The sequence below is a fragment of the Oryctolagus cuniculus genome, chromosome 11, assembly GCF_964237555.1.
Source record: "Oryctolagus cuniculus chromosome 11, mOryCun1.1, whole genome shotgun sequence".
NCBI lineage: Eukaryota > Metazoa > Chordata > Mammalia > Lagomorpha > Leporidae > Oryctolagus > Oryctolagus cuniculus.
In genome coordinates, this window is record NC_091442.1 from 107,605,375 (window position 1) to 107,629,870 (window position 24,496).

The window sequence follows — 24,496 nt, forward strand, 5'->3', positions numbered from 1 at the left end:
GTTCCTTTGCTAAAACTGGTTTTTATAAGGAAGGGAACAGATGAGCCTAGGAGAAAGTTCAGCAGTCTAACTAAAGTTTGGCCAAGAAAAGAATCTTTATCACCACTTTGTTTTGTTTTGTTTTGTAAGATTCATTTATTTATTTGAAAGGCAGAGCTACAGAGAGGCAGAAGCAGAGGCAGAAAGAGACAGAGATCTTCCATCCGCCAGCTCACTCCCCAAATGGCCACAACAGCCAGAGCTGAGCAGACCCGAAGCCAGGAGCCAGGAGCTGCCTCTGGGTCTCCCACATGGGTGCAGGGGCCCAAAGACTTGGGCCATCTTCCACTGCTTTCCTAGGCCATAGCAAAGAGCTGGATTGAAGTGGAGCATCGACTCCAACCGGTGCCCAGATGGGATGCCAGCACTACAAACGGTGGCTTTACCCACTATCACCCACTACACCACAGCCCCGGCTGCACCACTTTTTTTTCAAGGGATGAGACACCCTGATAGCTGAGAAATGTGTTATAAATTACTTAGTAGCACTTTAAGTATACAAGCCTGCAAACACTATGCCTTTCTTTTTCAGGTATGCAGTATTGGGGAAACCATCCCATAATTACTGCCAATCCTCCAGCCTTACTCTCACTCTCAACTTTTCCTGGGTAGTCCCATAGAATTTCTGTCTTAGTCATCTTGAAAAGAAACCCTTCGTCCTCTTCTACTCTTCTCCCCTCTTACCTCCTCTTTGAAGTGGGAGACACTTAACTAATTGGCAAGCCTAAAGAAAGGGGCATTGGGCATGCCTAACTCAGGCCCTTACTGGCTTTCTCTTTGAAGATCCAAAGATCTACTGATACCAGCCTCCCTTCTCCAATACAGGTCTTTCCCATGGGATGAACACTACAAGTTGTCCAACTGCCTAAGAGTGGGTGGGAAAGTTTAATACCCTCATAGAGTAGGAAAAGAATATTAAGCCACATTCTCTTACAACAGCCATAAGTTAGTATTTCAACCCCCAACTTCAGCATTTATTTCTAAATCGTACGATAATTCAGAGAAGAAAAAAAATGACCAATTTGTCACCCCAACAATATAAATCAGAGCAGATTTTGTCATTCCTTTAATAGCATAATTCTCATTTTCCGTGCATCTTTTGAGTGGGAGACAAGAGACTTTAGCATCACCCTGAGTGTACCTGAACATATATTCCTCCTTGTATATTGCACAACAAAAGTCAACACCTATGGGAACAAGATCATACGTGTAGGCCACTGATCATCTATTGCCTTTACATTACTTCAAGTGGATGCATCTTTGTCTTCTAAATGACAACGTTTTCCTTGAATATTTACTTCAAGTTTTACTGAATATTTTTACGTACTCATTAAATAATTTAAGGTAATTTTATATATTAAATGAAGCTTCCTTTCATATCTCCAAAAGTCAAAGAAAATCATCACCTGTGGTAGGTTAAAGCCCTTTCTTTCATTCGAGAACATATATCTGGTGGTATATTTTAAAATAAAACTAGAGTCCAATTAGTTTAAAGAAGCAAATCTGTATAGAACCCATGAAAAATACATGAGGATACGTGAATAAATGTTTGCCTCTGGCTTGCCTTATAAACTATTTTTTTTCTTGTATTAATGTTGCTTTCTGTTCATTTCCTAATTTTTTCTGGCATCTAAAAAAATAAAAAAAAACCACAACCAATATTTAGCATTTAACAAATGCTCAGAAATCTTATTAATTTACCATGGACAATAGTCCTGGGTGCAAGTCCACATTAAAACAATTCACCCGATTTTATAAATACTCTGCCTTGTTCATTAGGAATTATGTTTACAGGATGATTCCTACTTCATAAAGCATTCAGACTAATTTTCATGTTTTTTTTTCTTTCTGTTAATTGCCAGGAGGATAATTACTGGTGTGGATTTCTGTTAGGAAAAACATCCCATTGGTAAATCTCAAGTACCACTAGTCTTCCATTTTGGGACAACTGTTCAACATATACAACAGAAAAGTATAGGTGGTCTTCCAGCTAGCTACACTTTTAGAACCAAGGGCAGAAATCCTAGAATAAGACAGATCTATATTCAATCCTCTCAAATTAGTTAAGTAATTTTGGGTAGCATACAATTAGAATTAGAGATTGTATAGTTTTAAATTCTCTAAGAGAAAAAACATTTAAGAACCATAACACATAGTATGTGTAAAACAAATAACAGTTATTCTAATCAGCTCAACAACAGTGCTAACACAGATGAAATGAAGGTCACCATGATTCATGGCATCCCTACAATATTTATTTAAAGAAACTCTGAGTAAGACATTATATTTGGTTTCAAGTCAACTTACCAAGACAGGAATACAAGCCTTGACTTATCCAAGCTAATATGGCCAGAGTTATAAGGTCACCAAAACTAGCTGCAATGGGTGTAGCAACATTATCAGGATTGATACCAGTCTTCTTTGAACCAACGATAACCCCAACCATTATTATTCCTGGAAGAAAGAATGTTCATTACTTTTTGTGCTATGATTTAAAGAAAAGCAATTCCCTAAATGCCAAAATATGTAGGACAGACGAACAGCCTATCAGTTCTAGTTAGAATGTTTTAGTGAGTTGACAAAAGCAAACAAAACATTTTATGCCCAGGCAAAATGGTTTTCACCAAATTCCAAAGGACTCATAAGAGATTTGAAAAATTCAATGATGTTTTTAGATATCTGAAAAGTATTGTAAAAGTTACAATAAATCTGAAATTTCAAATTTAGTAACATAGGTGTCTCAAATCTAATCAGATTTGTGTGTATTAAACCCAAAGATTTTACCTTTAAACCTAAATGAAGTATAAAATACTAAAGAAAGCTGAGTCATGTATAGGAAGATCACCAACAGAAACAGATTTGTTCACATATGGTAGCTAGAAATGCTTGCATTTATTATTTAAAGTGTTGAGATACTAAGAAGCAGGAAGTAATTAAATTTTGAACACTAAAAGCCAGTACACAAGAAATAGTCTTTGTTGAAGATACTCTTTTAACCCAAAGCTTCTATCTATAAACAGACAAAAACAGAGCAAAATGTGACTATGTACTTGCACTTAAATTACCATTGAATCCTACAAATGGGAGAAAAATCAACATTTACATTAAAACATAATTGTATAGATTTTCCCATGCTAACACATTAAGGGAATGCAGGACAGAGAAAATCTAAAATGTTTAGTTTATTTATGTATTAACTATATATCAGTATGGAATTTTTAGAGTAAAAATAACTTTTTATTCCTGCATGTTCATTTTATGGATAATGATAGCAAGGTTCTGGGATAGGGTTTAAATGTTTGCGTAAGTGCATAGCTTGTATGACTCTAGTCAGTGCTTTTAATACTGCCCCATGAAGTCAAAACTTTTTTCTTTTCTTTTTTTTAGCTTTATCTATTTGAAAGGCAGAGTTACTGAGAGAGGCAGAACAGAGGCAGGGGAGGGGGCAGACACAGAGGCACAGAGTGAGATAGAGAGAAAATATCTTCCATCCACTGGTTCATTCCCTAAATGACTGCAGCAGCCAGGACTGGGCCAGGCCGAAGCCAGGAGCCAGGAGCTTCCTCCAGGTCTCCCACATGGTGCAGGAACCCAAGTACTTGGGCTACCTTTTGTTGTTTTCCCGGGCACATTAGCAGGGAGCCGGATCAGAAGTAGAGCAGCTAGGACTTGAACTGGTGCCCATGTGGTATACTGGCACTGCAAGTGGCAGCTTTACCCACTATTTCACAGTGCCCACCTCAAGTAAAAATTTTTAAAAACTAGAATTTTTGTCCTCAAACAATGCCTCATATCTTATACTTTGCAGTTTTTTTCAATCACTGAACTTACTTTCACATATATCATTGTAAAAAGGAAAAATAGCAATAGCAGAAAAGTTTTAGGAATGTATTATTCAACAATCAGACAAGATGTGATTTGCTGCATATTTTTTCCAAAATCAGCACATTTAAAGATCTATATGGCCGGCACCGCGGCTCACTAGGCTAATCCTCTGCCTTGCGGCGCCGGCATACCGGGTTCTAGTCCCGGTCGGGGCGCCGGATTCTGTCCCGGTTGCCCCTCTTCCAGGACAGCTCTCTGCTGTGGCCCAGGAGGGCAGTGGAGGATGGCCCAAGTGCTTGGGCCCTGCACCCTATGGGAGACCAGGAGAAGCACCTGGCTCCTGCCATCGGATCAACTCCGCGGCGGCCATTGGAGGGTGAACCAACGGCAAAAGGAAGACCTTTCTCTCTGTCTCTCTCTCTCACTGTCCACTCTGCCTGCCAAAAAAAAAAAAAAAAGAAGATCTATATGGGAAGTTCTCTTGTGATACAGTGCCATCTCTATCTTTACAACAGAAAAACAAAAAAAAGTTTTGATGGCTGTTGGCATTGTGGTACAGCAGGTTAAGCCACTGCCTGCAACACTAGCATCCCATACTGGGTGCCTGTTCAAGTCCCAGCTGCTCTGTTTCTGATCCAGCTCACTGCTAATGCACCTGGGAAGGCAGGGGAAGATGACTCAAGTCCTTAGGCCCCTGCATTCACGTGGGAGATTCAAATGGAGTTTCAGGTTTCTGGCTTTGGTCTGGCCCAGCCCTGGCTGTTGCAGCCATTTAGGGAATGAACCAGCAGATTTAAGATCTCTTTCCATCTCTCCCTCTAATTATGCCGTTCAAAAAATAAGATAAATCTTTGAAAAAAAAAGTGTTGCATACATCATGGTATAGTACAAGGAGCTGGGAGTCGGGAAACTTGGATTTTAATTCTCATTCTGAAGCTGACAAGATGCTGAAACTGGACAATCCTCTTACCTGTCTTAGTCAATATTCTAACCTACAAAATGTGGCAGATAGTATCTACTTTGCATAATAGTATCAAGTTATCATAAAATTAGAATATGCATTATTTAAAGCAAGAAGCTTTAAATAAATGTTTTTAAATCTGAGCTTTTTAAAACTCTGAGTTTTGAAAATACTAGACATTTCAAATAGTTGTTAAACTGTAAAATATTAACATTTTCTAAATGAAACAAAATCTGAAAGAAAACAAAATCAAATGAACCCAATGAAAAAAGTGCTGATGTTAAAACTATTTTTTAACCAGAAATATAATTTTTCAGTAGCTTAACTTCATTCTTGTGTAGGCAGTGTTAATGCCATTCAAATCTAATAATTTTATATAAAAACAAAAACTACCCCTGATACTATTTAAGTACTTACATGAAATGCTTGAAAATATTTTTGGAAGTCTTAATTTTATTAAGACTCCCTGAATTCCCAGGACCTATCTTAAAAAGTCAGCTTCAGTGTATGATCACCCAACATTAGACTTTCAAGCCTTTACGGTACAATCCTATATTAAGTTAATTCTCTACTGTAAAACACATACTAATAAATAAATACAATAAAGAATAACCCAGGGCTGGAGCTGTGGCATAGCAGGTAGAGCCGCTGCCTGCAATATCAGTATCCCATATGGGCACCAGCTCAAGTCTAGGCTGCTCCACTCTCCACTTCCGATCCAACTCCCTGCTGATAGCCCGGGAAAGCAGTCAAGAATGGCCCAAGTGCTTGGGCCCCTGCACCCACCTAAGAGATGTAGAAGAAGCTCCTGGCTCCTGGCTTCAGATCAGTCCAGCTCTGTCTATTGCAGCCATTTGGGGAGTGAACCAGTGGATGGAAGATATCTTTCTCTCTCTTTATCTCCCCTTTCTCTCTAACTCTGCCTTTCAAATAAATAAATAAATCTTTAAAATAAAGAAGAAGCAGCACCAACTGAAAAGCTCTAATGCAGTTAATTTTTAAAACATTTAGACTCTTTAAAATTCTATAGCCAACAATATGCTGTCTTAAGATTGTATTTTTATTGCTACAGAAAAAGTAAAGAATCTCTTTGAAATCTGGACTTAAGCAAATTTTAACTGAGGGACTATCTTTAAAACCCAGAATTCCTAGAACACTTGTTGTTAACTCAAGTGACAAGCCAGGAAATCCCCTATGTAATTTCCAAAAGGGAGTTTTTCCAGTAATTTAACTCACAGAAATGAATGTCTAAGCTATTTCCTGATCTTATTTGGCAGCTATACCAGAGAGCCTAAGGTCAGGAGACCACTGCAGAAAGACTGTTCTATGCTAATGCTTATAAGTTTTAAAAGCATCAAAATAATTCAGTTATTTTTAAAGTTTGTGGGTAAGTTTTTTCTGTTCTTTTCATAATGAATAAGTATTTTTTTTTTAAATCATCTCAAGAAACAAATCACTTAAAAGTACAAGACCATAGGTATTTACAAATCCACTTACCCTGCAGGAGAGATGCGATGAAGGCAGTTGCCACGCTGCTGGAGCACAGAAGTATGGAATGATCAAGGTAGTATTTTCCTTCTGGAATCCAGCCCAGTATAATTGCGGCCACAGCTGCTAGAAAACCAACGACTGTTGCCTGCACCTAAATTTTTTTTTATAAAATCCAACTGAATTATTAATTTAAAAAACATACTTGAAAGGTTTTTGCTTATATAAACATTGCATACAAGAACACAGAAGAAATACTGCATATGGTAAGTGAGCTGCTTTACCTCTGAAAGAAGCTACTATATTTTTTTAATATTTCCTAAGACAGTAGGTTCTCCAACTGACCTGATCTGGTGGCAACAGGCATAAAATGGGATCAAGGAATCTGTTTTTAATAAGCACCCCAAATGGTTTCAATGGTCTGATCCACACCAAAGAAAACAATACCTTCAGCCTGAAAAGCACCCAATCCACTTATCTGCAATTTGATTCAAAAACAGTGTGAACAAGAGATTGGATTTTATAGTCAAATGATAGGTTCTACCACTTAATCCTATGGCAAGTTATTTAGATCCATTCATTCAACTAGCACTTATTTAGACTCTATCACATACAAGATGTTATGTTTAGTATTGGACTACAACAGCAATCGAAACAGATTTAGTCCCTCTTCTCATAGAGTTCTTGGTCCTCAGGAAAGACAGATATTTCAAAAATAGCCTCACAAGCAATCACTATGGTGATTAATGTTTTAAAAACTTTCAGTTTCAGGGCTGGTGCTGTGGTGCAGCAGGTTAACATCCTGGCCTGAAGCGCCAGCATCCTATATGGGTGCCGGTTCGAAACCCAGCTGCTCACCTTGTGATCCAGCTCTCTACTATGCCTGGGAAAGCAGTAAAAGATGGCTCAAGTGCGCGGGCCCCTGCAGCCGCATAGGAGACCCGGAGGAAGCTCCTAGCTCCTGCCTTCGGATCAGCGCAGCTCCAGCTCTTCAGCCAATTGGGGAGTGAACCATCAGATGGAAGATATCTCTCTCTCTCTCTCTGCCTCTCCTTCTCTGTGTAGCTCTGACTTTCAAATAAATAAATAAATCTTTTTAAAAAATTTTTCAGTTTCAACACAGGCACTGTGGTATAGCAGGCTGAGCCACTGTCTGCAGCACCCACATTCTATATGGGCACCAGTTCCAGTCCCGGCTGCTCCACTTCCAATCCAACTCCTTGCTAACGGCCTGTGAAAACAGCAGAGGATGTCTCAAGTCCTTGGGCCCTGCACCCACATGGGAGACGAGGAGGAAGCTCCTGGCTCCCAGCTTAGGCCTGGTATGGCCCAGCCCCGACCACTGGGCCATTTGGGGAATGAACCAGTGGGTAGAAGACCTCCCTCTGTATCTCTCTCTCTTTCTCTTTCAAATAAAAAAATAAATAAATAAACTTTTAAAAAGGAAAGAAAAAAACCTACAGTTTCTAATCTGTAAGATGGCAGTGATATTAACAAGCTTTATACATTTATGTAATGAATTTAAATCTCAAAGCGTTTCTCATGTGCTAACACAAAGCAACACTCAAAAAACTACAAATAACTCTAGGAATCAGACGAACACAATGTCAGAACTAAAAGAACCCCTAAGGGAATCATTTATTCTGCTGATTCTTCACTGCGTTCGCCACGTGGACCCTTTGGCAACCTGGTGAAAACTCTACAGAATACAGTTCTCCAGGGCTACAGAAGCACTCATGTTTTGAATACAATTTCTTGGTGTTCACAGACTCACAGAAGCCAATCCACAAACTGGAATCAAGTGCTCTGAGTGAAAAATTCCCGAATAAGTTTGACTTTGCCATATGGCACATTAAAGGGACAGACAGAAACAGACAGTCCAGATAACCCAGATTCACATATTCATTCGTTCTATATGCTAAATCATAGTTCTCAACCACTTATTAGAGCTCTTGTTGATGTCACCCACAGATTCAGAGCTCAGATTCAAGCTATAAGCACCACTGCAACTGTAGTGGTTGTTAAAATAATTCAGCATTTTTATATTGGTTAATAAATAACAAAATAATAGTACCTTAAAGTAGTAAAATTAATAATATAAATTCTAATACTGTGATTCCAAGTCTTTTCTGGTTTGACACTCTAACACAAGGCTAGGGAACTGCTGCAGGTATCGCAGTGTGAGTGTGTGTTTCTAAGGAAACAAAAGCACACAGCTGAGATGAGGAACTCCTATTCTGTAAACCTACAAAAAGATGACTGCTTGAAAAATAACGGTACCCAAGAGAAAGCAAAGTCTGGGTTCAAGTAGTGGCTGGGGGGTTAATGGGAGATACTGGTGCAGGGCATACCCCTTGTGGTAAGGTAACAGTTCCTCAGATGGAACTGTGCACTTTGCTTTATTTGACAAATTATACACTGGCCCCAGCAGCTATTCTGTAAAATAGTGAAGAAACCCTTGACAGGTAATCAGCTTGGGACCCAAATTAATACCCCAAAGAGTACACCCCCTCCAGCAAGTGAGAGCATGAGCCTCCTCTGTCCTTTCCACCCTCTCCACCTCCAACCTCACAGCCAGTCTCCCGGCAAAGAAGCCTTGTGTCAACCTAGCTCTGTCCCCTGTCCACACTCATCTACTGCCTCACAAGTTTCAGCAGGGAAGACTCAGGGAGAGAACAATCTCTTCCTTCAGCCTTACCCATACTCCTCTACCTTCTTTTCTTCTTGCCTTTTTCTACTACTAACTGGGCTCCAACTAATGCTGCCTCACTAGCTGGCACCAGTTCTGTCCTCAAGGGGCGGCTTGGATTCCCTGTTCTTCATACATCCTTGAAGGTATGAGGCAGAAAAAGATATGGTAAAACCAGATTCAGTGAATCCCCAGTCACCTCCAACTCTTATCCTGCTCAACGTTAAAATTAGTGTGCATCCCCTAATCTCATACTAGCTAGAAAATGCCTAGGTTAACTGCAGTCTTCTGTCTTGAAGACAGAAAGAGTAGGGGGAAAGGAAGAAAAGATACTCACCTAAGACTAGGAATAGCCATAGATTATACAAAATCTCTGGCTTACTACATACATAATGGGTACTTTAATGCATCCATTTATGTTAAGACTAATAACATTAAAAATTTAAAGAAATCTCAGACAAATGGCTGATCAAAATATACAGGAAAAAGCTCAGTTAGGCAGATGATATATTTATAAAAAAAATCAAAGGAGAAAAATAGCACCCAAACAATGAAGTGTCATATATTTACTTTTACAGACACTAACACAAATTCTGCCTTTATTACAAATCTATGATAGAAAATGTTTTGCTTTTTTATATTTTCTATATTTTTCCTATTTGGAAGAACTCAATCAATTTCTAGTTAAGAGTAACTTTCAGCCAGCGCCGCGGCTCACTAGGCTAATCCTCCGCCTGTGGTGCCGGCACATCGGGTTCTAGTCCCATTCGGGGCACTGGATTCTGTCCTGGTTGCTCCTCTTCCAGTCCAGCTCTCTGCTGTGGCCCGGGAGGGCAGTGGAGGATGGCCCAAGTGCTTGGGCCCTGCACCCGCATGGGAGACCAGGAGGAAGCACCTGGCTTCTGGCTTCCAATCGGCACAGCGTGCGGTCCGCAACATGCCAGCTCGCAGCGGCCACTTGGGGAGTGAACCAACGGAAAAAGGAAGACCTCTCTGTCTGTCTCTCTCACTAACTCTGTCCAAAAAAAAAAAAAAAAGAGTAACTTTCAGAGGTCATGAGTATCATTTCATCACTTTTTCAAGATACTGAAATAATGGTAGACTTCAGAGTACTCAATTTATATCATTCTTATGGACCCAAGGTCCATAAGCCCAAGATCTGTAAACAAATATGTGTACTACTTACCTGCTTTAAAGCCAAGTTGCCAATTATTAGATTCCACTTTTCAATGGGTGAATCCATCTTCCCAATATTTACCTGTTAGGGTAGATATTTTCATATATTACTGAATAAATGCCATCTGCTCTGTTTAAGTCTTAAAGCCCAAGTTAACTTTTTAATAAATCTGATGACCTTGTGTTGAGTTTTGGTGTGTGTGTGTGTATGAGAGAGAGAAAGAGAGGAAGTGTGGCTTAAAAAACAAATTTTGTCATGGTTCCAGAGGCTGAAAAGTCCAAGACTAAGTTCCAGCAGGGTTTGGTGTCTGCTAAGGGCCCTCTCCTTGGCTTACAGATAAACCACCTTCTCACTGTGTCTTCACATGGCAGAGAAAGAACTCAGACGGAACTTTGAAAATCAATTCTGAATTTACTAAGGGCCTTGCATCTAACATTTGGCTTGACTGAGACTTTTGGAAAAAGTGTATTTTCTCAGTTATTCATCTTATAAGAATTAATAGACCAGTTAGTATTATCCACCTATTCACAGATGCTGTTTTATAACTAACATCATTAGGTATCATCCTAACAGGCTGAATTTTGTGTATTGAGGCCCAATCTAAATAATTACATAATTTTAAGCTTCCCAGTTAATCTCACATGTAAAAACAGTGTAATTTGGACAATCATTGTTCAAAAATATAAACAAATCATTCATATAATTTGTACTTGAGTCATAACTAAAACGGTTACCAATAAAAATAAATTCATAAATTTTGATTATGTACTTGAGTATTAAAATTTATACATATGTCTGCTAGATGGAAGAATATCTCTAAAATATCATTCACATACTCAATTGTTATATATGCTCATATTTCTCAACAACTGAGGATTCAAAAAATGTATATCAAAATCTGCCAAGTTTTTTAAGATTTATTTATTTGAGAGGTAGAGTTACAGACAGAGAGAGGGAGAGACAGAGAAAGAGGTCTTGTATCCCCTGGTTTACTCCCCAAATGGCTGCAATGGCCAGAGCTGGGCCAATCTGAAGCCAGGAGCCAGGAGTTTCTTCCAGTCTCCCATGCAGGTGCAGGGTTCAAGCACTTGGGCCATCTTCTACTGCTTTCCCAGACCATAGCAGAGAGCTGGATCAGAAGTGGAGCAGCCGGGACATTAACCAGCGCCCATATGGGGTGTTGGCACTGCACGCGCAGGCTCAGCCAACTATACTACAGTGCCAGCTCCTCTGCCAAGTTTTTCTATGACTAATCATAGGCTTAAAAAATACTATATTGAGTTGGGTTCAACTATTCATATGCTTGGTCATAGAAGATTTTCAAATAGAAAAAAAAAATCTAGGTGAACAGATGAAGATACATATAACAGTTGTTCATTACCATTAATTTTAATCATTAACCAGAAAACTCTCACTGGGTTCAACCTCACAAATTAAGTGCTGTGCTAACATTTCCTGTCAATCTGGAAAACAAACTATTTTCTAATCTCACTCTGGACTTCAGACTTAAAGTATCCAGAAAATGCAATACTGAGATTTCTCTGTGTCTCTGAATAGATATTCATGCAGTCTTTATTTATATATTACTAAGACTTGGACTCTAAATTATTTATGAAATTCAAGTTTATAGCTCTGACAACCTGGGGCTTTGCTAAAGTGAGTTATAAGGTACAAAAGCAATGTTTAAAGAATAAACCTTGTGGCTGGCAGCGTGGCTCAGTGGATTAAACCACAGCCTGTGATACCAGCATCCCATACTGGAATATCTGTTGGAGTCCTGGCTGTTCTGCTTCCGATTCAGCTCCCTACTCATGAGCCTGGGAAAGCAGCAGAAAATGGCCCTAGTACTTGGGCCTCTGCCCCCTACATGAGTGACCTAGATGGAGTTCCAGGCTTCTGGTTTCAGCCTGACCCAACCCCAGTTATTTTGACCACTTGGGGAGTGAACCAGAGCATGGGAGATCTCTATCTCTCCCTTTCTGTCACTCTGCCTTTCAAACAAGTAAAATAAATCTTAAATAAAAATAAATCTCAGGTTTGGAGTTCAAGAAATAAATAAGATAAAATAGTGTTTAAAAAAAAAAGGCTGGTGTTATGGCTCAGTGGGTTTAGCTGCTGCCTATGATGCTCGCATCCCGTATGGGCTTCAGTTCGCATTCTGTCTGCTCCACTTTCAATCCAGCTCCCTGTGAATGTGTCTGAGAAAGCAGTGGAAAATTACCCAAGTGTTTGGGCCCCTGCACTCACGTGGGAGACCCGTATGGAGTTCCAGGCTCCTAGCTTTGGTCTGGCCCTGCCCTGGCTGTTGGAACCATTTGGGAAGTGAACCAGTGAATGAAAGATTTGTCTCTCTCTCTCTCTCTCTCTCTCTCTCTCTCTCTCTCTCTCTCAGATAAATAAACCTTAAAAAATTTTATAAAAAGACTTCTTAGGTATCTATACATACAGGAAGCAATTTAAAATGATCACATGAAAAAGTATAAGACATAAAGACTCCAGGGCTGCATAATGGCCACTGTAAATATTTATACATTAGGGTGTAGAAAAGGATCAACAAAAGTGGGAGTGGCACAATGTAACTGTGACAAATTCACCTGATACCATCAGCAGCAGTACTTTCTAAGGCCTGCAAGTAAATTCCTCATATATAACATTAGCTATAGCATTAGGCTACAGTCTGCCAGTGAATGAAACTTGCCTAAGATTTGGAAGGCCCAAATGAAGCAAAGGCCATTAGTTCTGGAGTGCAGACCTCTTTGCTGCAGGACACATGTGGTTTTCTCCCCCTGCTCTAGTGCTTCAGGCTACCTCCCTGATTCTCCTACCACAGATCACTTCTCCAACCTCCCCCAAATTTGTCCAACTTCTTTTGTTAAATACTCACTGCCACAATATACACCATGGTTCTGCTTCCCTGATCAATCCCAGACTGACAGTAGAACTTTATTCAATTACTCCATGTTACAAAATGATAAAGATCATACTCTGTTCCTTACAGATCTAGAAGTTCCTGAATCTTCAATTACTTTAGTATAAAATAACTAAACCCATATGTAATATAAAAAATAAAGAATATATTAATGAATAACTTTATAAAGCAAAGATTTTAGAAAGATTAAAAGTAAACTAAAAATAAATAATGACTCAAATCTACCTGTTAAGAAAAATAGTTATGCTATAGGCAGGCACTGGGGAATGAATGTGGTATGTAAGAACATGGAAAATTGATTTTATTGCTTCCAACTTGTAAAAATTGTACCAAGAATTGGACTAACCCATTCTGTTATCTATTAGTTTAGGGATAACATGAAACACCTGTTTCCCACAGAGGTGGAGAGGGGAAAGTTTGAGTGTTCTGTCTAAAGGTCTTTGCTAGACCTACTTTATTTGATTAGTTGACGTAATGGTGTTCAGCTAGAGAAATCAAGAACATGGAAGGTGATGCAATAGACCATGATCTAATAAAGACTTCTGTGTACCCCAAATTTTTTTAAATTATAGATCTTTTTTAAGATTTATGTATATATTTGAAAGGCAGAGTTACAGACAGAGAGAAGGGGTGGGGGGAGGGAGGGAGAGAGAGAGAGAGAGAGAGAGAGAATATATCTTTCATCTGCTGGTTCACTCCCCAAACGGCCAGAGCTGGGCCAATCTGAAGCCAAGTACCAAGAGCTTCTTCTGGTACATGTACACGAGTACAGGGGCCCAAGGACTTGGGCCATCCTGTGCTGCTTTCCCAGGCCATCAGCAGAGAGATGGATAGGAAGAGAAGCAGCCAGGACACAAATCAGTGCCCATATGGGATGTCAGTGCCACAGGTGGGGACTTAACCTACTATGCCATGGCATTGGTCCCTACACATATCTTAAAGTACTAGAAAAATGGGTCAATAATTTCACAGAAACACCAACTAGTTCACTCATTAAGACATTTAATTATTCTAATATACTCTGCTTTAGATCTTTGAATATATTATACCAGTTTCCTTGAAAGACTGTTAAGTCTCACATCAGCCCACATGGATATGTTTTTCATTGACTGCGTATGAATCATACTTTTTTTGAATATGAATCACATTTTTCAGTTTCTTTTCATATCTAGTAATTTTTGGCTAGAAAACAGTGTAATCAATTACAGTGACTCTGGATATTGTTATCTTCTTGTGAGGAGTAGTGGGTTCTCCTTCTAATCGGCAGCAGCTGACTTGCCTAGACTCAAAGCATAGATTCTTGTCTCTCCTCTCCCATAGTACAGAGTAGCTCATCTCTCTGCTGGGTTCTTTTGGTTACAAATGATTGCTCTTTATTTAGTCTAGCCTTTTAGAGAACTCTTCTACATCTCTGTAGTTTCATAGCCAACCAAAGATTTGGCAGCATTCATACTCAGATTTGGGGGCTCACTCTCTCTGCAGAACTCTACTTCAAGGACAGCCCCCAAAATTTCCACTTGCTTTGTCAGGTCCAAGCTTGTCATCTGATAACTGAAGCCAAGAAGACTACTTTATGACACTATAGCCATGAATAGGTCATACAAGACACTCAGGAAAAAAAAAAAAAAACAAGCAAAATACAAATCTTAGCCAATATATTAGTTTTTTAAATGTTGGTCCACTTCACATTTCTTCCTGTATCTTAAAAACTTCTTGGGGCCGACACTATGGTATAGTGGGTAAAACTGCTGCCTGCAGTGCCAGTATCCCATATGGGTACCAGTTCATGTTCCAGCTGCTCCTCTTCCAATCCAGCTCTCTGCTGTGGCCTGGGAAAGCAGTAGAATATGGCCCAAGTCCCTAGTTTGAGCAAATCTTATACTCAGATTGGAGGTCTTAGCTCTTCTTTACTTCTAGAATTTCTTCCCTAAATTCTTAAATTTCCAGCTGTTCTGGCAGCTCTGAACTATGTCTTCTGTCACAGACTGGCAAGACTGTAAGGTCTCTGCCACATGAGATCAGAGATTAGGGAACTCCTATGGGCAAAATCACCACAAACTCTTCAATTCTTACCCATTGTAGTTATGGTCTTTTTAGGGCAAACTCTTTTTTTTTCTCCCTTTCACTTTCCATCACCTTCAAGTAACTCCTCTGAATACTGTAATTATGAATGTTTAGGAAGGTTCATCCAAATACTTCATTCTGCACTAACTGGAATCAGAAATCCTGGTATTTACTTTTATATAATCCAAAGACTTTATAATAAAATGTGCATACTAAAATACACACAAACTAATATCTTCCTGAACATTCACTGTCTTGACTGTGATGACAGATCTACAGGTATATATTAAATATTAAAACTCACTGAACCATAAACTTCAAAAGTGTGTAGTTTACTGTAACTCAATTACATCTCAAAAAAGCTGCAAAATAGTAGGAAGCTAAAACTTACTTGACTGAAACAGTTTCGGATTAAATATAAATAGTCCTATTCCACAAAGTTATGACTACAGATTGATATTTATAGTTTAAGAAAGATCCTTAGGGGCCAGCACTGTGGCACAGAAGGTCCTGTGGTGCCAGTATCCCATATGGGTGCCTGTTGGAGACCCTGCAATCCCCCTTCTGATCCAGCTCCCTGCCAATGTGCCTAGGGAAAAACAGTGAAAGATGGCCCAGCTGTTTGGGCCGCTGCACCCACATGAGAGACCCAGAAGAAGCTCCTGGCTTCAGATTGGCCCAGCTCCAGCCACTGTGGCCATCTGGTGAGTGAACCAGCAAATGGAAGGCTTTTCTCTCTCTCTTCTGTCTGTAACTCTGGCTTCTCAAATAAATAAAATCTTTAAAAAAAAAAAAGTTCTTGGAAAAGTTTGAAGCAGAAGTTAGTTCTGTTTAAAGTAGAAAAGTACTCATCAGACTGGCGTAGTGGTGTAGCAAGTTAAGCCTCCACTTGCAACACCGGCATCCCATATAGGCACCAGTTCAAGACCAAGATGCTCCACTTCTGACCCAGCTCCCTGCTAATGTGCCTGGGGAAGCAGAAGATGGCCCAAGTGCTTGGGCCCCTGCACCCATGTGGGAGACCTCAAAGAAGCTCCAGATTCCTGGCTTTGACCTTGCTCAGCCTCGGCCGCTGCAGCCACTGGGAGATGGAAGAGCTCTCTGTCTCTTGTTCTCTCTCTGTGACTCTGCCTTGCAAATAAATAAAAAATAAATCTTTAAATAAAAATAAAAAGTGCTCTTCACATTGTGCTAAGCCAGTTACTCCAAATAAAGTATTAAAGGCTTTTCAAAAAATATATGTTGGGGTTGACATTGTGGCACAGCAGGTTAAGTTGCAACTTATGATGCCAGCATCCTATATGAGCACCAGTTCAAGTCCCAGCAGCTCCAGCCTAGCCCAGTCCTGGCCACTGTGGTGATCTAGGGAGTGACCCAGCAGATGGAAATCTCTATCTCTTCCACTCTCTCTGTGATTCTGCCTTTCAAATAAATAAGTAAATAAATATTTGATATATAGATATAAAATCTTTAGGACTGTGGACAGCGGTTTTTATTCTTACATCAGCATTCAAAAATTTTAGACCTTAGATCATAGACCTTTTAACTCAACAATTTATACAATCGCTGTACTTATTTTCTAATTATATACTACTGTTAATTTATTTTTATAATGATTTTACTATATTTTTACTATAATTTTTTCCCAAATCATTAAAAAGATAAGAAGGGAAAAAAAAAAAAAAAAGGCCGGCGCCGCGGCTCAGTAGGCTAATCCTCCACCTAGCGGCGCCAGCACATCAGGTTCTGGTCCCGGTCGGGGCACCGGATTCTTTCCCAGTTGCCCCTCTTCCAGGCCAGCTCTCTGCTGTGGCCCGGGAGGGCAGTGGAGGATGGCCCAAGTGCTTGGGCCCTGCACCCCATGGGAGACCAGGAGAAGCACCTGGCTCCTGCCATCGGATCAGCGTGGTGCGCTGGCTGCAGCACGCCAGCCGTGGTGGCCATTGGAGGGTGAACAAGTGGAAAAGGAAGACCTTTCTCTCTGTCTCTCTCTCTCTCACTATCCACTCTGCCTGTCAAAAAAAAAAAAAAAAAAGATAAGGGAAATTTTTCAAGCTAATCAGTTTAGAGATAAGTTTTGACTCAAAAGGACAAAATAAAGTCATTTGGATTCATCATGATTTAATTTCCTTGTTAAAATATGAAAACTATTTTATCAACACATCTTTTTATCCATGAGCATTTAATCTCCACTTTTATATAATAACAAGCGTTAAAGATAGCTGATCTTCAACAGATTGAGTAGGCTAAATTCCTATACCTTATGTTTAACATTCTCTATATATTTTCTGAAGGCCTTCCTTAAATCCTATAATCTTATTTATACTAATTCTCCTGCAAATAATCATAAAAATGACAAAAGACCCTTTAATAAAGCAAAAAGATTAAGGTAACCACAGAATGGCCTTCTATAGCTATGATATTTTACCCTTACTTTTATAATTGACAATAAATACTACACAGAAGCATCAGAAGAAATTATAAAAGTCCTGCACATAAATGAAAAAGTTAGCTTTCAAACTTTCAAGTTTGTTTTAAGTAAAAAAGGGGTAGTCAATTGGTGCAGTCATTAAGATACCACTAGGGAGCCAGTGCCATGGCTCACTAGGCTAATCCTCTGCCTGTGGCACCGGCACACCAGGTTCTAGTCCCAGTTGGGGCGCCAGATTCTGTCCCAGTTGCTCCTCTTCCTGGCCAGCTGTCTGCTGTGGCCCGGGAGTGCAGTGGAGGATGGCCCAAGTCCTTGGGCCCTGCACCCGCATGGAAGACCAAGAGGAAGCACCTGGCTCCTGGCTTCGGATTGGCACAGCGCGCTGGCAGTAGCGGCCATTTGGGGGTGAACCAACAGAAAAAGGAAGACCTTTCTCTCTCTCTAACTCTGCCTGTCAAAAAAAAAAAAAAAAAAAAAAAAAAAAAAAAAAATACCACTAGGGATGCCACAGCCCCACAATGGAGTGTCTAAGTTTGAGTCTCAGCTCTACTTCCAACTCTAGCTTCCTGTTAATGTGTACTCTGAGAGGGAGCACATGAAATTGGGTCCCTGCCACCCATATGGGAGATATATCTAATCAAGTGTAAGCATGGATACGCAGGTATAGAAGGATCTATACCAAAATATTAATAGTGATTATATCTAGGTAGAGGACAAGGGGTGGTGGTAAGTTTTTCTCTTTACACTTTTTCCCCTTTAATTCAGTTTTTACAATAAGCATATATTACTTCTATGATCATAAAAAATTGAAATACCAATCGACCAACCACCAAACCTTAAAGAATCTCAGTAACTGACTCACTCCATGTCTTAAGCACAGAATATAATAGCTAGGACACCCTAGCATCAGAGGAGGCAAATTTCTTTTTCTTGAGATTACACATCCATAATAATTTCCAGGGTATGATATCAGGTATAACCTACTTAGCACAGATCTGAGGTCTAGAATTTTACTTGATAGACAAAGAAAAATCTCTTTTCCTGATACAGGCTCTCCATAAAAGAGAGAAGCAGTACAGGTCATATACACACGGTGAGGTAGGAAAAAACTTACTGCAGTGGATAATCTGGATGCCAATGTCATTTCCAAGTTCCCTTTGAGACCAAGGAGCGCAGGAACTAAAATGAAAACTTCTGTAACTTTTTTGAACACCTCCCAGTGCTGTAAAAATAAGATAAAATTTTCTGACACTTTAAATAAAAAAATATTTTAAAGCAAAGACATTACTAATAATCCCAGCCATCTTTTCAAGTTTGCATTTCCATTTTGAATGACTATGTACGTCATTTTATCAGAGAACATTTAGCTTAACCCCATCCTCCTGAGCTTTGAAGCTTTGAGTTACTTTAAAAGACTCAGTGATGCCTGACAGGTAACTGCATCTAATTCTGTATCTAGCTTGCTACACAATCCTTATGCTCTTAAACTGTATTCCTTTATAATGGCAAGAGATAGGACAGCTAGCAGTTAAAAACACAGACTCAAGGGTAGATCATCTGGATTTGAATCCTGGTTCCAACATCAATTACACAATTCCACAGGATAATTACAGCACTATTATCTAATTTCACAAATTATAAAAATAAAGATTCAGAGAGGTTAAATACTTTTCCCAAGGTCAAAAAATGGACAGCACTCAATTGGATACAAGATTTGTGATTCAAATCCTGGATTTGTTACTAACTGCCTGTGTGATCCTCGATGAGTCACATCTGTGATCTCAATTTCTTCATCCCTAAAATAAAGATTATATCCATCCTATCTAGCCTCTGGAGAAATAACATAAAAAAGAAAACAGACACTCACATGCTTTCTAAATTGTAAAGATCTTACAAATATTTAATAACACTAAGTGAAATTTTACAAATGCTATTAAGAAGTGACTATCCCAGCAAGACTTCATGGACTAGGCATATTAACTTTATGCCAAAAAACTGGATAAAGAAATTATGGGATATGTACTCTATAGAATACTACACAGTGGTAAAAAAATGAAATATAGTCATTTGCAACAAAATGGAGGAATCTGCTGAGTAAAATAAGCCAGTCCCAAAGGGACAAATATCATGTGTTCTCCCGGATCTGTGACAACTAACTGAGAACCTAAAAGGAAACCTGCAGAAGTGAAACTGACACTATGAGAAACAATGACTTGATCAGCTCTTGACCAGACTGTCAAGGAACAGCTTACTAATTTATTCTTCTTAGTATTTTCTTTTTCTACTTAACACCATTGGTTTAACTCTTTAATTAAAACACAATTATTCTTAGGAGTTTAAATCCAACTAAAAATTGATCCCTATTAAAAATAAGAGTGGGAATAAGAGACAGAGGAGAAGTACAGTGCAGCACATGCTCACTCAGACTTACCCCTAAGGGTAAAGCTAGAAACGTGCATGGGACTCCAAATCCCATTAAGTTGGCAGGTACCAATGCCATCTGAACTAGTTAAAGTGATCAGTTTAAGTTCATAACTGATCATAAAGATAGGATGAAGTGTCAAAGGGATCACATAAATAAGACCAAGTGTTTGCTAATAATAATTGATAGAATTAAAAAGGAGAGAATGATCCAACATGGGAAACGGGATACACAGCAGACTCATAGAATGGCAAATGCCCTAAACAGCACTCTGGCCTCAGAATCAGCCCTTAAGGCATTCAGATCTGGCAGAAGAGCCCATGAGAGTTTCTCAGGCATGGAAAGCCAAGACACTGTGGCAAAAAATGACCTAAATGAAAGATCTCTGTGAGTGAGATCCCAGTGGAAAGAACAGGCCATCAAAGAAGGAGGTACCCTTCTCTGAAGGGAGGAGAGAACTTCCACTTTGACCATGGCCTTGTCTAAATAAGGTCGGAATTTGTGGACTCAAGAGGCTTCCATAGCCTTGGCAGCTCATGACAGTGAGCCTTGGGTGATTACTGACGTCATAAATAAGAGTGCCAACTGTTAAATCAACAGCAGGAGTCACTGTGCACTTGCTCCCCAAGTAGGATCTCTGCCCTTAATGTGTTGTTCTATGAGAATTAATGGTAAAACTAATCTTCAAACAGTACTTAATACTTTGTGTGTCTATGTGGGTGCAAACTGTTGAAATCTTTACTTAGTACATATACTAAGTTGATCTTCTGCATATGAAGATAATTAAAAATGAATCTTAATGAAGAATGGGATGGGAGAGGGAGTACGGGATGAGATGGTTTGCGGGTGGGAGGGTGGTTATGGGGGGAAAAACCACTATAACCCAAAAATTAATCCAATAAATATAATTCAAATAATATAATCCAAATAATTTACCTATAGGTTATTTTGAATTTTCTAGATATACAAATCTTATTTTCATATAATGACATTTTTTCCTTCTGCTTAAAGTCTATATATATATATATATTTTTTTTTTTTTTTTTGACAGGCAGAGTGGACAGTGAGAGAGAGAGAGAGAGACAGAGAGAAAGGTCTTCCTTTGCTGTTGATTCACCCTCCAATGGCAAGCACATCGCGCTGATCCGAAGCCAGGAGCCAGGTGCTTCTCCTGGTCTCCTATGTGGGTGCAGGGCCCAAAGACTTGGGCCATCCTCCTCTGTACTCCTGGGCCACAGCAGAGAGCTGGCCTGGAAGAGGGGCAACTGGAACAGAATCTGGCGCTCGGACAACGACTAGAACCTGGTGTGCTGGCGCCGCAGGCGGAAGATTAGCCTATTGAGCTGCGGTGCCGGCCAAAGTCTACATATTTTATTTTTTTCTTGCCTCTTGTAGTTATTAGAACAATATTAGATATGGTGATAGTGAATATCTTTGTCTTAGTCCCAACTTCAGGAGGAAATATTTTTATATTTTACTTCTTAGTGTGATCTTTGCTATAGATTTTTTGGTAGGACCATTTATCAGATTAGGGAATATCTTTTCTAGCCATTGGTTCTAGACTTTCATTTTTTAATCATAGATCTATATATAATTTTATCAAATGTCTTATTAAACTGGTATTATTTTCCCTTTTTACTATACATATACTTAATTATATTAACATTTTAATGTTAAACAAACTACATTTTCTGAAATAGATAAAAAGGTAAGATTGAAAAACAACAAGGGGCATCCCATATAGGCACCGGTTCGTGACCCGGCTGCTCCATTTCCAAGCCAGCTCCCTGCTACTGCACCTGGCAAAGTACTTGGGCCCTGCAGCCACGCTGGAGAGCCAGATGAAGCTCCTAGCTCCCTGGCCTTGGCCTACCCCAACCCTGGCCATTGTGGCCATTCGGGGAGTGAACCAGCAGATGAAGATCTCTCTCTCTCCTTTCTCTGTAATTCTTTCAAATAAATAAATATATCTTTAAAAAAAAGATTGAAAATGAAATAAAATTGCCCATATTCACAGATCTGGTTATGATGAAGAAATTTTTAAAGATGCTTAGGTAAAAGTAACATTAATATATCAATAACTCCTACACATCTATAAATAAAATAATCAGGGACCGGCGCTGTGGTTTATCAGGTAAAGCCACCGCCTGCAGTGGTGACATCCCATATGGGTGCTGGTTCAAATTTCAGCTGCTCCACTTCCAATCCAGCTCTCTGCTATGGCATGGGAAAGCAGTGGAAGATGCTGGGAGGCAGCAGGTGATGTCTCAAGTAATTGGGTTCCTGCCATCTATATGGGAGACCTGAATTAAGTTCCTTGCCCAGGGCCTTGGCCTGGCCCAGTGCTGCCTATTATGGACATTTGGAGAGTGAACCAGTGGATAAAAGCTCTCTCTTGCCCTGACTTGCTCTCCCTCCCTCTCTTTTGCTTTCTCTCTATGCCTCTCTGCCTTTCAAATTAAATAAATAAATAATTTTTTAAAAAGAGAAATGAACCATAATCAGCTTATTTGCTGTAGCAGCTGTGGTACCATTGTGATGACTTGCAATAATTATTTTAAGTTGATAGGTTTCATTCCCCACTGGTACTGGTATTGTTATCTATTTTAAAATTCCACATAACTTACATAATTTCTCCTACTGATGGTGGGAAAATGTTTCAATTTATGTACATTTTCCATTTAGAAAAACATGCTATCTGTGGAATAGTGTCTTACAGTCACAACGATCTGAGATTCTTCCATGAAGCAACCAATGCAAGACAAAGGCACATTACAGGATGATGGATCTGGCACTTTCCCAGAGCCAACCTTTCTCTGACTAAAAAATGAAAACTGACAACAACAGAATGTTACATTTTGGCAATTTACTACTTTAAAAAGATAATTATATAATGAGTAGTACTCTGGCTATAATACAGAACTCCTACAAATCAGTAAGTGGCACATAAATTTTTAAATGGATAAAAGATACCAGATGAATTCACAGGAAAAATAAGAAAAGATACTAAACATTTAGTATTTTACGTTTGGCGCAGTAGTTGGGATGCCACTGGAGGCACCCACATCCCATATCAGAGTGCTTGAATTTGAGTCCAGCTCTGCTTCGGATTCTGGCTCCTGGTTAATGCATACCTTAGGAGGCAGCAGGAGATGGCTCACATAGTAGTCCCTACCACCCACACGGGAGTCTCAGCTTGAGTTCTAGGCTGCTGGCTTTCATCTGGTCCAGCCCTAGCTGTTGTAAGCATTTGGGGAGTGAACCAGCAGACGGACAATTTCTCTCTGTCTCTCTCTGCCTTCCAAATAAATAAACATAAATAAAATTTTTTAAAATAATGAAAAACGTTGATTAAAGTATGATAACATTTTGTTGTCATTTGGCAAAAATAAAAAAGGTCAAGAATTTCTAGGGGGCCAGCCTTGTAGCACAGTGGGTCAGGGCACCACCTGTGATGCCATCATCCCATACAGACACCAGTTTGAGTCCTGGCTGCTACACTTCCAATACAGCTCCCTGGTGGGAAGGCAGCAGAAGATAGCTCACGTACCAGGGCCACTACCACCCTTATGGGAAATCTGGATATAATTCCAGGCTCCGGGTTTTGGCCTGGCACAGCTGCGGGTATCGTGGCCCATTTTAGGAGTCAAGCAACAGATGGAAGATCTCTGTCTATGTCTCCACGTTTCTATCACTCTGCCTTTCAAATAAATGAAAATAAAACTTAAAAAAAAAAGAATTTCTAAATGTTGTTAGGATCTTAGAAAAATAAAAGCATTGGGCCCAACGCTATGTCGTAGTGGGTAAAGCCGCTGCCTACAGTGCCAGCATCTCATATGGGCGCCAGTTCGAGTCCTGGCTGCTCCACTTCCTATCCAGCTCTCTAACACACCTGGGAAAGCAGCGGAAGATGGCCCAAGTCCTTGGGCCTCTCTCTGCACCCACGCGGGAGACCCAGAAGTTTCAGGTTCCTGACTTCAGATCGGCCCAGCTCCAGCTGTTGCAGCCATTTGGGGCGTGAACCAGCAGATGGAAGACCTCTCTATCTCTGCCTCTGCCTCTCTGTAATTCTGCCTTTCAAATAAATAAGTAAATATTTAAATAAAAAAAGAAAAAGAACAGTATTTACATATCAGTAGTATGGTACAAATTACTACAAACTTTTTGAAAGGTAATTTACAAGTGTCCATAAAATTTTAAACATAGTCTAATACCCAAAGATACCACTTTTTAAATCTATCCTATGGAGATATTTATATTAGTATAAAAATATACTTCTAAGGATTATTTTCACACTAGTATAGAAGAATAAATAAATTTACATCTGCAATGAAGAATAAGTAAAATTCCATCTACAATGGAAGATGAAATATTTTAAAATACAGAAAATCTTCATATACCAATTTGGAAAGATGTACAGAATGTACTATCAAGCAATGAAAATTAGCTTCACAAAAATAGTATTTCATTT

At 39.5% G+C, this 24,496-nt stretch overlaps 1 protein-coding gene across 8 annotated transcripts in view; it reads right to left on the minus strand.

Annotated features, from left to right (window-relative positions):
• SLC41A2 (solute carrier family 41 member 2) overlaps positions 1-24,496 on the minus strand; it is a 140,713-nt gene that overhangs the window by 81,411 nt on the left and 34,806 nt on the right. For all 8 annotated transcript variants that reach the window (XM_051846057.2, XM_051846056.2, XM_051846064.2 and 5 more), the window contains 4 exons: positions 18,718-18,825; positions 10,189-10,260; positions 6,323-6,467; positions 2,347-2,493 (listed from right to left, as the gene is read on the minus strand). In XM_051846057.2, the coding sequence (XP_051702017.2) occupies positions 2,347-2,493; positions 6,323-6,467; positions 10,189-10,260; positions 18,718-18,825 (472 nt within the window). The remainder of the gene's footprint in view (positions 1-2,346; positions 2,494-6,322; positions 6,468-10,188; positions 10,261-18,717; positions 18,826-24,496) is intronic.